At 40.9% G+C, this 14210-nt stretch overlaps 1 protein-coding gene across 2 annotated transcripts in view; it reads left to right on the top strand.

Annotated features, from left to right (window-relative positions):
• LOC141105588 (phospholipid-transporting ATPase IK-like) overlaps positions 1 to 13873 on the top strand; it is a 381958-nt gene extending 368085 nt beyond the window's left edge. For both annotated transcript variants that reach the window (XM_073595530.1, XM_073595522.1), the window contains exons 27-28: positions 8119 to 8246; positions 13591 to 13873. In XM_073595530.1, coding sequence (XP_073451631.1) covers positions 8119 to 8246; positions 13591 to 13797 — 335 coding nt within the window. In that variant the 3' untranslated portion in view covers positions 13798 to 13873. The remainder of the gene's footprint in view (positions 1 to 8118; positions 8247 to 13590) is intronic.
• Positions 13874 to 14210: the final 337 nt, after the last annotated feature.

The following is a 14210-nucleotide window of genomic DNA, read 5'->3' as shown; positions in this document are numbered from 1 at the left end:
GATTGTACATAGAACAATATCGGACCTCTGAAAAGTATAAGCATGCATATGTACTCAGTACTTGGTTTGGGCCCCTTTTGCAGCAATTACTGCCTCAATGCGTCATGGCATGGAAGCTATCAGCCTGTGGCACTGCTGAGGTGTTATGAAAGACCAAGATGCTTCAATAGCGGCCTTCAGCTCTTCTGCATTGTTCAGTCTCATGTCTCTCATCTTCCTCTTGGCAATGCCCCATAGATTCTCTATGGGGTTCAGGTCAAGAGAGGTTGCTGGCCAATCAAGCACAGTAATCCCATGGTCATTGAACCAGGTTTTGGTGCTTTTGGCAGTGTGGGCAGGTGCCAAGTCCTGCTGGAAAATGAAGTCAGCATCACCATAGAGCTCGTCTGCAGAAGGAAGCATGAAGTGCTCCAAAATCTCCTGGTAGACGGCTGTGTTGACCCTGGACTTAATGAAGCACAGTGGACCAACACCAGCAGATGACATGGCTCCCCAAATCAACACGGATTGTGGAAACTTCACACTGGACTTCAAGCATCTTGCAGTGTGTGCCTCTGCATTCTTCCTCCATACTCTGGGTCCTTGGTTTCCAAATGAGATGCAAAATTTGCTCTCATCAGAAAAGAGGACTTTGGACCACTGAGCAACAGACCAGGTCTGTTTTTCTTTAGCCTAGGTAAGATGCTTCTGACGTTATTTGTTGTTCTTGAGTGGCTTGACAAGAGGAATGTGACATTTGAAGCCCATGTCCAGGATCTGTATGTGTGTGGTGGCTCTTGATGCACTGACTCCAGCCTCAGTCCACTCCTTGTGAAAGCCCCCAGCACTTTTGAATGGCCTTTTCCTGACAATCCTCTCCAGGCTGCAGTCATCCCTGCTGCTTGTGCACCCTTTTCTTCCATACTTTTCCCTTCCACATAACTTTCTATTCATGTGCTTTGATACAGAACTTTGGGAACATCAGCTTCTTTTGCAATTACATTTTGAGGCTTTGCCTCCTTGTGGAGGGTGTCAATGATGGTTTTCTGCACAACTGTCAGGACAGCAGTCTTTCCCATGATTGTGATTCCTACTGAACCAGACTGAGAGACCATTTAAAGGCTCAGGAACCCTTTGCAGGTGTTATGGCTTAATTAGCTGATTAGAGTGGAACACTTTGAGCCTAGAATATTGCATGTTTTCACAATATTCTAATTTTCTGAGATTGTGGATTTGGGGTTTTCATGAGCTGTAAGCCATAATCATCACAATTATGACAAATCACGGTTTGAACTATCTTGCTTTGCATGTAATGAGTCTATCTCATATATTAGTTTCACTTTTTAAGTTGCATTAGTGAAATAAATGAACTTTTGCACGATATTCTAATTTTTTGAGTTTCACCTGTATATATACTGTATATTGTCTCATACCGTTGTGTACTCTTTGCTGGGTAATTTGGGGTGTGGCTGTATTCCATTGTTCTATTGTGTCTGTCTGCCTTAGGAGCAACCTATTATGGGATGTACATGTCTATGTAGACTAGCTGTGAGAGGGGAGGGGGCAATTCCTCCAACAGCTCTCCCTGCTGATTGGACAGTCTACTGATGAGTTTGAATATCTCTGTGTGCCTGTGTTTCAATAGTTATTGGTTGTCAGCAGTTGGAATATCTGATATCCATATTCAGACTGGAGGAAGCGGTATATGATGAAAGCACCCAAGCAGAGTGTGGGAAGTTTTGTTACATTGGTGGCAAGCAGTGGGACGCTTCCTGCAGTCTGGAACATCCAAACCTCCACCTGGATCCAAGATCAGGATAGCAGACTTTGGACACCCCAGCGAAGATATGGACCTGGCATCAGAGTTCCTGGGGCTGCTGTGGATCATCCTTTCAGCATACTCCACATAGAGCAGGAATATTTAGGGGAGACAACAGAATGCTCTCCCGAGGAATATGACTTTGGCGGCCCTGGATTGCTTTGGGAGAGCCCTACAGATCGTTTTGTGTTTGGCGATGAAGGGGAACCTACCCTTGAGGACCTGCAAGAATACAGCGAGGCTATGCTTAGTCTTGCAAGAGTCTCAGAGCTTAAACCTGATCTGGACCATTTACTAAGGAAGGGAAAGCATCTGGAAAGGGCATACAGGGAACTGCTAGAACACGTTCAACAGCAAGCCAGAGAATCGGCATTGGAAACTCCAGAGATTGCCGTCTCCAAAACTGAAGTGCTGACAACAGGGCAGAGCTTTACTAACCTCTGTGCAGCACTGATAACATCTTTTGGGTTCCATGGACAGGAGGTGAACCTCTATCCCCAGACACCAGTTCCAGAGACTGGGGATTTATTAGACTTGTCTGCTGAGGAAAAACAACCTAGTGAGCCTCCAGCAAAAGAGCGGGTATCAGGGCCGAACATCACTGAGCTCTGCCCAGCACCAGTAACCTCTTCTTCATTCTATGGACAGGAGATGGTGAACCTCTATCCCCAGACATCAGTTATAGAGACTGGGGATTTATTGGACTTTTCTGCTGAGGAAGAACAACCTGTTGAGCCTCCAGCCTGATATCAGGGCCAAACTTCACTGAGCTCTGCCCAGCACTAACATCTGTGGATTTACAAGAGACTTCTCCAGCTGAAGCGCTGGCCACCGGACAGAGGGTCCAAGACCTCTGTCCCACATCTGTGACAGTTCCAGAGGTTCAGGGTGAGAAGGTGGTGGTCACTCCCCAGCAGCAGATCAGAATCCAGGGGAAGAAGGTAGAGGAGGTGTTCGTCGTTCCTCCCCAACAGCCAGCCATGGTGGAGGAAGTGGTCTTTCCTCCCCAACAAAAATCTGTTCATCTGGGAGACAGTACCAGAGACATGTCGTCCCAGCAGCCAGATGAGGTTGAGGAAGGTGAAGCAGCCGTCTCCCCTTCCCAGCACCAGACGGCACCCAGAATGATGTCAGTATCCCAGCAGAAGAGCTGGCATCAGAGCAGAGTGCTGCTGGCCTCTACCCTCAACTAACAAAAGATGCGGTATCCACCTGTATATTCCAGGGATGCTGGGCAGTCAGCCCAGATCCCCAACAGCATGATGAATTGAGCCCAGCCACCCTGTTTTCTTCTTAGCAGCTGACAGGACTCCAGGGAGAAGGGCCAGTCCGCACTTCTCTCCAGCGGTGGGTATGTTCTCCAAGAGAGGCAGAGGTTGGCTGGGTAAGTAATGCTATGTTTGGGACAATTTATTTGGAGTACTGTGTGAATACCGGCATTGGGGGACTGGAACTACAGACTAACCTCGGAGTCAACCCGTCTGGGGTCTCCTCCTGTGTTAGTCTGCTGCCGAAAGGGGAGAGATGTGATGGGAGTCATTTTGGGTGGGGGGCCCCATGGAACTGAGAATCCCTTGAAGAGATTGGGAAACCCTTGTTTCAGCTCACCATGCACCTCCTAAGTCTAATTCACCCCGTGTCTATTAGGGGCACAGGGTGACCGAGAACCTCAGTCTGATCTGTACTAATCGGACTCGCTGTACAACCTGTATATATATATATTGTATATTGCCTCATACTGTTGTGTACTCTTTGCTGGGTAATTTGGGGTGTGGCTGTATTCCATTGTTCTATTGTGTCTGTCTGCCTTAGGAGCAACCTATTATGGGATGTACATGTCTATGTAGACTAGCTGTGAGGGGGAGGGGGCAATTCCTCCAACAGCTCTCCCTGCTGATTGGACAGTCTACTGATGAGAAGTTTGAATATCTCTGTGTGCCTGTGTTTCAATAAACAGTTCATGTTCAGCAGTCAAAATGAGTACTGTCTAGTTATTGGTTGTCAGCAGTTGGAAGATCTCATATCTATATTCAGACTGGAGGAAGCTGTATATGATGAAAGCAATCAAGCGGAGTGTGGGACGTTTTGTTGCAAGGAGCATATTAAACAAAGGTATCACACAGTGCATTCCAATGGGCAATAAGTATAGAAGAGCAAAGGTGAAACCTGGGTGGCTAAACCGTAATGTAAAAAGCCTCATTAAAGAGAAAAAAATGGCCTTTAAACAAAATAAAGGGGATGGGTCACTGTCAGCATTCCAACACAACAAGGAATGCAATAAGAAGTGTAGGAACGCAATCAGGGCAGCCAAAAAAGACTATGAGAAACATATAGCAGAGGAGAGTAAAAAAAATCCAAAGAAATTTTTTAGCTACATTAACAGTAAAAAGGCAAAATCAGAGCACATTGCCAATATAAAAGACGAGGATGGGAGGATGGTTACAGATGACACAGAGAAAGCAACTGTACTAAATTCCTTCTTCTCCTCAGTCTTTAGGCAGAAAAAGGAGGGGTATACCGATCGTGAAAGTATTGTTAGTGACACATCACGGGGCATACCCTCGTAGCTAACAGAGGTCGGAGTGAAAGAAAGACTAGATAAACTTAATACAAAAAAATCACCAGGACCAGATGGCTTACACCCGAGAGTCCTTAGAGAACTCAGTCAGGTTATAGCTAGACCATGTTCCTAATCTTTGTGGACAGCATACTGACTGGATTTGTACCATCTTATTGGAGAAAAGCCAATGTGGTACCAATATTCAAAAAAGGACAGAGACAAATCCCTGGAAACTAAAGGCCAGTCAGCCAAACATCAATCGATGGTAAATTATTGGAGGGGATGATAAGGGGCTATATCCAAAAATTTACTGAGGAAAAAAAATATCATTAGTAGTAATCAGCATGGGTCATTCCTGCCAGACCAATCTGTTAACATTCTACGAGGAAGTGAGCTGCCATCTAGACAGGGGAAAGCCTGTGGATTTCGTGTACCTGGATTTTGCAAAGGCATGCTAAGGTTTGTTCTTGGGTAAAAAATTGGTTACAGGGGCGTGTCCAAAGGGTGGTGATAAATAACATGTACTCAGACTGCAGAAAAAAGAGGGTTCCTCAAGAAAAAACCCCAGGTCGGACTTTAAAGGCACAGCAAACCAAAGGGATAGCAAAAAATATAAACTTTAATTTAATACACATGTACAAATATACAATATGAAAGGGACATTACAGAAAGCATATAAAAATCATATATATAAAAAATATACATGATATGAGCCCTAATTTGTCTACGCGTTTCGTTATGAAAACTTCTTCAGGACACAATCGGGTTTCACTTTATTGCAAGAAAGAAAGGAAGGTCTTACTATCTTGCAGGAAGGTTGGCGTCAGCCACTAAAGTATTAACAAGATGTATGTTTCCAATATAGATGTAAAAGACTGGTGGTAAAGATAAATCAAAGGAAATTGCCACCAGCTGTCAATCAGTTGATAATAAAAATTGTATAGATGCGGTAGTCCCAGGGAAAACAGGGAAAATACCATTTAGAATAGAGGATAATCGTCCAACAAGATAGCCACAAAGAGAGGGGGGACTTGGGTATACCCCAAATGTAGTGTCCACTTAGCAATACAGATAGGATTAAGTCCAAAAAACTGAGCTATAAATCTGGTATAACAGGAGTCCCCTGGGAAGAAGCAAAAGCTCTCTTCTTTTTTATTTTTATTGTTTAAACCCAGTGAAAGATGACAGATTGAGCAATAGCATGCAATGTCAAGCTGCAGCTACCAAAGCCGGCAGAATATTAGCGTGCATAAAAAAGGGGATATACTCCAGGGATAAAACTATAATTCTGCCACTTTCTAAAACTATGGTTAGGCACCATCTGGAGTATTCTGTCCAGTTCTGGTCACCAGTCCTCAGAAGATATGTGCTAGAACTGGAGAGAGTCCAAAGAAGGGCAACAAAACCAATAAGGGGACAGGAGGACCTCGATTACAAGGAACGACTGCAAACACAAAATCTATTCTCGCTGGAGAAACCGACGCTTGAGAGGATATATGATAGCTATTTACAAATACCTCAATGGCGATCCCAGTATAGGAAAAAAAACTATTCAGTCTCAAGGAGTGTAAGAGCACACAGGGACACACAATGAGATTGGAGGAGAAGCAGTTTAACCTTAAACTGCGCAGGGTTTTTTTCACTGTCAGGGCAATAAGGATGTGGAACACTCTTCCACTATTGGTGGTGGCTGCGGGGAGTATGGATATTTTTAAGAAACTCTTGGATATGCATCGTAGCCTCCCTGGCGGTTTTCCCGAGTGTGACTCGGGGTTAAAAATCAGGACCATTAGCGGTAACCCCGAGCCACACTCGGGATTACATCGCAGGATCCTGGTGTGGCTTTACTTACCTTGTCCCCGGGATCCTGCGATGTCCCCCGCAGTGTCCGCGGGCTCCGTCCTCTGCCCGAAGCCTCTGTGTGCCAGGCTCCGTTCCCTGCGAGCGTCACGACGCACGGGGGCGGAGCCTGGCGGCAAATTCAAAAAAATGTCAAAATCATAACACATACAGTACTGTAATCTTACAGATTACAGTACTGTATGAAATAATTTCACATCCCTTTTGTCCCCAGTGCTTTGGCCAATGCCCTGCATGCAGTTTTATGTGATATATACTGTTCTTTCTGCCTGGAAACTGGAGATTGTCCATAGCAACCAAAAAGTGTCCCTTTACGTCAAAAATGGCTTTAGACCAGCTAGAAAACAGCGATAGTAAATTAGAACACTTGCAGAATTGAGCGATAGTGAATCGTGGGGAAATTTATTTTATTACTATTTATTTTTTTTTTTTTTAATTATTTATTTTTATTTATTATATTATAATTTATGTTTTTGTGTTTCTAACTTTATCATACCCGGGATATCTACTAGACTCTTGTTTGGACAGATTTAAGTGTGTTATTGTTAAGAATTACAGACCTACAATATAAAACGCCAAATTTCCATGCAAAATAATGGTACCGCTTTCAGCACCTAAAATCCGAAATAATCATACCGCCAGGGAGGTTAAAGAACACAACATAGAGGGATATGGGAAATAATTATAGACACTGACACATGTGCACCTACACAGGTTGAACTGGATGGACTATTGTCTTTATTCAACCTTACCTACTATGTAACTATGTAACCATGTGACTTGGGAGGGGATGATTATTGCTCCCTTGTAGACTTTTACAGTAATGTTCACTAATTCAGACTCTCGCTCTGTCCACCCGATAGCATATATAGCTCCTTTAGTCACACAAGTGATGAGGCCTTTCATTTAATATTATGTGCCTGGTGCTCTAATCCAGCTTTTTTCAACCAGGGTGTCCAGCACCCTGGGGTGCCTTCAGGTTTCTTCAGGGGTGCCTTGGCAAAATGCCCAAAAATTGTATACAAGCCAATGGATGGATCAAGCCTGCCTTTTAGTTACACAAAGTCACTGGTTCTCATTGTGCACCAATACAATCTTTAGCCATCAGCCTCCTAAAAACCCACCCACTTATCAACTGGTGACATCATCCGTTGATAAGGAGGATGTTGGGTGCCTGCCCAGCATCCTTGTTTGCCCATCCCCTACCTGTCAGCACTGTTGTCACATTAGCTGAGTGAGGGAGAGAAACTGAAGGAGAAGAGAAACATTGGGATACTAGTCAGTACCAGTGTGTAAAGGTGTGATTACTTTGGAAGAATAAATCATGTTAGGTGTCTAATGTATGTGAATGATGCCGCATTATGTAAAACTGTTACTTTCGCTTTTTACATTGTCTAAAAAAAAGGTTGATAAACACTGCTCTAATCGTAACTGTTGGAGATTCTGCAGAGATGCATGTGAGTGCTTGCTTCTATTGCTACATATCTTTTGTACACATATTTTGTAAGTATTTATATTTTGCTACTTTTGTAATTTTTTTAATGTGAGCACCGCTTGATCTCTTTAATGTTTATTTTGATGCTGCCTTTGGAGGATGTAGGTATTTTCAAGCAAACAGCTACACACACTTATTAACCATTTGTTTTTCTTCTTACTACGCTAGAGCAATAGAATACTTGTTTTTAGCAACACATTAACCTTTTTATTGGTGTTAAAGAGGTTACCATGTTTTGACAGGGTTTACCATGCCCTGAAATTACACTAATTACAAACTGATTGTTTATACTTTGATTGTTACTAAATGATACAGTTAAATCAATTGCTTCTTGATCAAAGTTAATAAATATATCCCAATGTATACAAGAGCATACGTCTTTTAATGTGCAATTCTCTGTTCTAGATGTAATGCGAAATACATTAAAACAAGGGTATATCTGGCTTGTAATTTTGCTGGCAGTTGGAATAAGCATTCTTCCTTCACTTCTTGTTAGTACCGCTACCAAGATTATGTATCAGAATCAAGTCCATGTAAGTATGATTTTGCCCGGTTATTTTTAAGCCTTTTATTAAAAAAATACGCTTGTCAAGAGTAACATATGTAGACTGCTGGTCTCTATTTGAAAACACTAGTTGTTTGGCTGTCATGCTGACCTTCAATATTTCCTGAAGATTATACCGCCTTCAGTATTTCTTAAGTCACTGACATGAAACAAGCATGCAAATCAGAAAAACCTGAGTAAAGTTGGAAGTCATTATACTGGTCAGTGGTCAGTGACTTAAAGTGTTGAAGCTAGGCGGCCAGCATGACAGCCGAGCAGCTACCATTTTCCAAAAGAAAGGCCAGCAAGGGCAGCTTCTATGTTTCTCTTTTGATTGGCATTATTGTGATGACATATTTAAGTAGGCAAACAAATCATAGTAAATGTCAAATAAACCAACTTACCATCTCTGTTAAATTTGCTTTGGCCATCTATACTTAGGGTCATTCTTGTCTATTGTAATTTGCAGGGAAGGTGTAGAACAAGCTCCCAATAAATTATATAGTATGATATAGTAGGTACCCAATGCAGTCATAATATCTTCAGTATAATGAAGTTTAATTTCCCTATTGTCTTCAGAGCGATGAATGTGCATTCTCTCAAATTCTGAAAAATGAGAGTTCCGAATCCTACCTAATGTCTTCTGGGATGATTGGGTTCCCATTAGGTTTCCATTTCCAGGAATGGGTGTATATGTGTCCCAAAAAATCTGTAGTGAAATCTGTAAATGGTCTAAATTTGATTTTTTGCCTATTTAGGAGTTAGCTGCTCTATGTAGATTTTGTGTAATACGAGAAGTGGTTAATGTGAAAATAAGTCTTATAAATTAGAGAAAGCACCTCCACCACTGTTTCACGTAAGACCTTCACTATGACATATTTTTGTCCTACTGTAATATCTTTTTAGTGAGCATTCTAGCAGCCTAGTAATCCTGGGTGGGTAAGGCAAGGTCAAGTTTTTGTTTTTACTTAGGACTTGGTGTTTTAAAAATTCCTTTGGCCAACTTAGCTATGCTATTTGGGATTTCCTTACTGACATACCTCATGTTGGGCTTGATGACTTTGAAGAGACCAATGTGCTCATCAGCTGTCCAGAAAACTGGCACAATGGAGAGTTCATCTGTTCAGATGAGCCACATGACTGCTGATGCTATGCTATCTTAGGTTTCAGACGTTCCATTGGGATTGATGCAAAATAAAAATACCTGATGGCTGACCCTAAGGGGGAGCTCTTTAGTGACTTTACTTTTAACTTTCTTTTCATCCTTTTTTTGCCTTGGTAATGATCTCAGATCACTGATTTATCCAGAGATACATAGTTCACATTCCTCATGCCACTAACACGCCATATACACTGAACAGGTTATCTTAAATTGTATGTTAATCCAAAAAATGTTTTTCTAATTTTGGATAAAGTGGGTAAGGATTAGAATCCCTGTATAGTTTTAACTTCTCAATTCAAAAATGGCCTCTTATATCTGAATTATTTGTCCCTCTTTTTGATAATATAATCAATTTAAAACAAGGTGCGCATGTCCACATACCAAAAGACCTAGGGACGAACCCTTAAGATTATTAGGACTTTGTTAGATTGATTTGTTGTGTGTGTGTTTTCACTTATAGATAAGGGTATATACAAAACATTCCTCTCAGTCTGGTTACCTCTATCTGCACTGCAGCAATTAGGAGTATATTGGGAAGGTCTCAGATTTACCTGCCACTAAATGTCCTCCCCATTCAAATTTTCTCCCTATTCAAAGGCACTCCTGGAAAAGTGTCCCTAATCTTTCTATTCTAACTGGACCAAAAAACTCCTATACTGCAGTATACGAATCACTCCTATCCCTGATCTAGGAGATTAGCCAGACTGATCAAAATCCCTCCCCACCAAATATATCCCCAGGTTGAAGTCATCGTGCACCAAAACCTATCCTGTGAATCCAAAAAACCCTACATGTTTCGCTCAAAAATAGAGCTTCGTGGTGCAACAAATAAAACATAAGTGCTCAAAGAATGAAGTGCTATAAACACAACATGGCGACTCTTCTCTAAACTGCTTCTATTTATAGATATTTATTAAAATGGCCGTTCCTAAAGGGACCGGCGCCATCTAGTGGTTCTTTAATTCAACATCTTTTGTCCCTATTGTTTTGTTTATTTGTTTTTTTTTTTTTATGTCATCTCAAAAGTAATTTTTCCTCCCATCAAAATATAATTTTCCTGCATTAGTCATCATTTTGTGCTAAACACATCTCAGTCCCAAATCAATATTATTAATGCATTTTTACATTTGCTGATGCTATAAGATACTACTCCCCACAAAAGGTAATCAGGTGAAGCCTTTGTTTATTCCTAATGGGGCAAGTGATCCCAGCCGAAAGATCTATTTAGCCTCTTGTTTTTTTTTTAATGCCGCATACACACTGGAGGAAAAGAGATTTCATCTCCAAATACGGAAAGGTTTCTTCACAGTAAGAGCTGTGAAAATGTGGAATAGACTCCCTCCAGAGGTGGTTCTGGCCAGCTCAGTAGATTGCTTTAAGAAAGGCCTGGATACTTTCCTAAATGTACATAATATAACTGGGTACTGACATTTATAGGTAAAGTTGATCCAGGGAAAATCCGATCGCCTCTCTGGGATCAGGAAGGATTTTTTTCCCCTGCTGTAGCAAATTGGAGCATGCTCTGCTGGGGTTTTTTTGTCTTCCTCTGGATCAACTGTGGGTATAGTATTGGGTATATTGGATTGTACGATTTTTTTTTTTTTTTTATGGTTGAACTGGATGGACTTGTGTCTTTTTTCAACCTGACTAACTATGTAACACACGGTCAGATGTTCGATGGGAGCTCGTTGTCGGAAATTCCGACCGTGTGTAGGCTCCATCGGACATTTTCCGTCGGAATTTTGGACAAACAAAATTTGAGATCTGGATCTCAAATTTTCCGACAACAAAATCCATTGTCGTAAATTCCGATCATGTGTACACAATTCTGACGCACAAAATTCCGCGCATGCTCGGAATCAAGCAGAAGAGCCGAACTGGCTATTGATCGTCATTTTCCTCGGCTTGTCATGCATGTTGTATGTCATCTTTTTTGATTAAAGCACAGGGACTACCGGCTCTGGTCCAGGGACCCCAAAGAGAGACCACCTCCTCCAGCTTTTACCTCTGATGCGATTGTCCCATTACCTTAAGAATGCTTTTTAAGGCCGTTGCGAATGGCTTTCCTCCATGGCTGACGATCTGAGAATATCCACCTAGTACTCTATAGCGAAACCCATCCACAGAAGGTGCAGCATCCTAAGAGGAGATCGGTTCATGCCTTTTTCCATAGGCTATCCGGTAAGCCTTAAATGTTTCTGAGGTGACGGGATTCACAGTGGTGGAAGTCGTTTATCCAACAGCGATAATTTTACAATTTATGGACTTTATACAAATGGATTAGCAATTCTTATTTTATACTCAATATTCACGGATAATATTTTGGTGGATTAATGTGCACTTTTCTTCAGTTATAAGTGTTTGCACATAGCATAAATTATTTTCACTATATGTTTATGTATTTATTTTTTGTGAACAAATTGTGCACTTTTCTTTGTTTATATTTTAAAAGTATTGGCACATAGCACGATATTTTGTTTATATCCAGCGCTGCGCTCTTTTGTTTATATGTTGTATGTCATCGCGTTCTTGGCGATTGGAATTTCCCACAACATCCGTCGGAAATAAAACACGGATTTTGTTGTCGGAATGTGCGATCGTATGTACGCAGCATTAGAGAAGAGTCGCCATTTGCCATGTGGTGTTTATAGCACTTTATTCTGGGAGCACTTATGATTTATTTGTTGCACCCCAAAGCTCTATTTTTGAGCGAAACATATAGGGTTTTTTTGGATTCACAGGATAGGTTTTGGTGCACAATGACTCAGTCTGGTTAATCTCCTAGATCAGGGATAAGAGTGATTAGTATACTGCAGTATAGGACAGTTTTTTGGTCCAGTTAGAATAGAAAGATTAGGGACACTTTTCCAGGAGTGTCTTTGAATAGGGAGGAAATTTAGTGGCAGGTAATTCTGAGACCTTCCCAATATACTCCTTCTAATTGCTGCAGTACAGATAGAGGTAACCAGACAGAGAGGAATGTTTTGAATATACCCTTCCCTATAAGTGAAAACACACATCCAACAAATCAATCTAACAAAGTCCTAATAATCTTTATGTGTCGTCCCTAGGTCTTTTGGTGTGTGGGCATGCCCACCTTGTTTTGAATTGGTTTTAACTTCTGTCTCGGTGCTCCTCAATTTCTGTCCTGCTGTATTATCAGTCAGAAAAAGAAGGAAAATCTGCAACAAGGACACTGACAGAAATTGCAATTTGACAAGGGTTCTACCCTGCCCCTAAAGTAAAGCATTTTTATTTTTGTTTGTGTTGCTGTGGGAGAGTTACTTCCACACTAGTTTGTAAATGGTAATCAGCAGGACAAGAAATATGGGGGAATTTCTGTAAGAGAGATGTAAAAAGCTGGCAGGGGTTTTAATCCTTCCCCGAATGATCAAAAACAAAAAAAAAGGTTGGTCTGAAATGCACTTTAAGCTATACAGTGGCTTACAGTCAGGTTGTTAGTAAAGGCTTTATTAAAAATAACAAACATGTTATATGTACCTGCTCTGTGCAATGGTATTGTACAGAGCGTCCCTGAACCTATTCTTCTGGGACTCCCCACTGGTGCTCTACAGGCTAACCCTCTTCTCAGTGCACCACCATAGTAAGCTATGGAGGCACACCTGCAGGCTTAATCCTCAGACAGGCTGTCTGCATCTATTGATTTACTAAAACTGGAAAGTGCAAAATCTGGTGCAGCTGTACATGGTAGCCAATCAGCTTCTAACTTCAGCCTATTCAATTAAGCTTTGACAAAATTAACATTGGAAGCTAATTGGTTTCTATGTAGAGCTGCACCAGATTTTGCACCAGTTTTAGTAAATCAACCCCACTGTCATCTACTCAAACAACAGTAAATAAATATATAACAGTATATTTTATCAAATATTTAATTAATTACTTACAGTATTTTGCTCAAGAAATATGAATAAGGCAGCCAAGACATTAATTGAAAGACATATCAGATTACCTTTCTGTAAACTATATTCTTAAGTTTTCTTTAGCTTTCATAAGCTTGTGGTTATTAGATTATTTTACTTGTTGGAAAAAATGCACTGTATTGCAGTTTTATAGTATTGAACATAAGTTAATGCACTGTCTTCCCATCCTAAATTACCCTGATGTGTGTGTTACTAAGTAGTCTATGACTTGTGTGTTTCCTTCTCTACAGGGACACTCATATGGTACCCGAAATCAAAATGATATTAAAACAATTGCAATGTCTACTCCTTTCAAGCGAGGCAGCTTACATCGCAGATCCAGCTATGCATTTTCACACAAGGAAGGATATGCTGATCTTATTACAAAAGGCACAAGCCTACATAAACGGCATAACTCATGTCAACAAACCCCAGAAGCTGCTGTTCCTCAAGAATGAGTAAGGTGTACATAGTATCAGTAACCACCACTAATATGCACACTTTGACTGTTTTTTCATGCATTTTTTTGTCCTTGGCTAAGATGATTAAATGTAACATTGATATTGTATAATAAAACTGTATGTTCATTGCTAATACAATCAGTTTCCTTTTTCCTAAATTTTTATATCTTGAATGTTCAAAATTAAAAGAAAGACAAAGTATGCAGTTTTTTTTTATGTACTATAAATAACTGTAAATAAATTACCTGTATGGTAAATCCAGTTTACTAAGAGCCTGGAGTTATCAGCCTACCTCTGTTTTCTGAGGTGTAATTGCAGGACCTACAGCAGATGTTACTGTAATGGAGCCTATTCAACTTCTTTTCTCTTTACTTTGCCAGCTATATGCTCATATTCAATTATGTATAGCA

Source organism: Aquarana catesbeiana, linkage group LG01 (assembly GCF_042186555.1).
Source record: "Aquarana catesbeiana isolate 2022-GZ linkage group LG01, ASM4218655v1, whole genome shotgun sequence".
In the NCBI taxonomy this organism is placed as follows: Eukaryota; Metazoa; Chordata; class Amphibia; order Anura; family Ranidae; genus Aquarana; species Aquarana catesbeiana.
This window is presented reverse-complemented; position numbering and strand designations above follow the sequence as displayed.